The following is an 880-nucleotide window of genomic DNA, read 5'->3' as shown; positions in this document are numbered from 1 at the left end:
TCAGGGCCTGGAAGAGATGCGGGCCCATCAGACAAGGACGTCCAGACCGGGGGGGGGGAGGGGCCTGGAGGGAAGCAGGACCCCCGTGGGAGAGGGGTGGGCAGGTGGCAGCAGTGGGGTGGGCTGCCTCGGAAGCCACTTCTGTGGGGCACGGGCGAGGCTGACCACCCCACTGGGGATGCCGGAGGTAGCCCGAGGAAACGAGGAACGGGAGTCTCCCCAAATGACACCAAGCGGCTTCCCTTGCTGGGCCAGGGGGAGGCGACGACCAAGCCAGGCGGGCACCTCCCTGCCCCTTTCCGAGGACATCCAGGGCCGGGCCTCCAGGATCTCAGCCCCCCCCCCCAACATATGGCACAGCCCCGGAGAGAAGGCTGCGGCCCACTGAGATACGGGGATAAGGATTTAGGCAGCGGGTGAAGGCGGACGTGGTCTCCGCGGCCCCCCCCAGCCACGCACAAGGGACTCACACATCACTTGGCGAGGGGGTGGCAGAGGGTCTCTGCCTGGGGTGGGGGGGCAGTTTTTGGTGGGCCCGCGGGGCCCGGGGGGGGGGGGGAATCTAGCAGCAGCAGCCCCCGCCGGCCGTGTCTCTTTGCTGAGACGGAGGCAAAAGGAGTCCCCCGGCAGAGACCTGTTCCCCAGAACTTCCAGTAGGGTCCCCCATCCGGCCACAGGCACAACAGAGTCCTTTTCTTGGCTTCTTTGTTTTGCTTAACCAGCCCTGGCAAACCCAGAGGCCTGCCCCAACGGCCTTCAGATGGGTCCTCGTCAAAGGCATTCGGAAGACTGTTCCTGGAACAGCTTTGTGGCTTCTTTGAGGGAAAGGCATGCATTCCCCACATGGGAGAACAGAGGGACCATCCACACTGGCTGGTGG

General features: G+C 65.3%; 1 protein-coding gene across 1 annotated transcript in view; it reads right to left on the bottom strand.

Annotated features, from left to right (window-relative positions):
* The window catches only part of RAP1GAP (RAP1 GTPase activating protein), a 24781-nt gene that overhangs the window by 5092 nt on the left and 18809 nt on the right, over window positions 1-880 (bottom strand). Inside the window, exon 17 of the mRNA XM_015412570.1 lies at window positions 317-330. Within this exon, the coding sequence (XP_015268056.1) occupies window positions 317-330 (14 nt within the window). The remainder of the gene's footprint in view (window positions 1-316; window positions 331-880) is intronic.

This window comes from Gekko japonicus, unplaced genomic scaffold (assembly GCF_001447785.1).
Source record: "Gekko japonicus isolate JY-2015 unplaced genomic scaffold, Gekko_japonicus_V1.1 scaffold131, whole genome shotgun sequence".
NCBI lineage: Eukaryota > Metazoa > Chordata > Lepidosauria > Squamata > Gekkonidae > Gekko > Gekko japonicus.
Note: the sequence above shows the minus strand (reverse complement) of the source record. Positions and strands in the feature narration are given on the sequence as shown.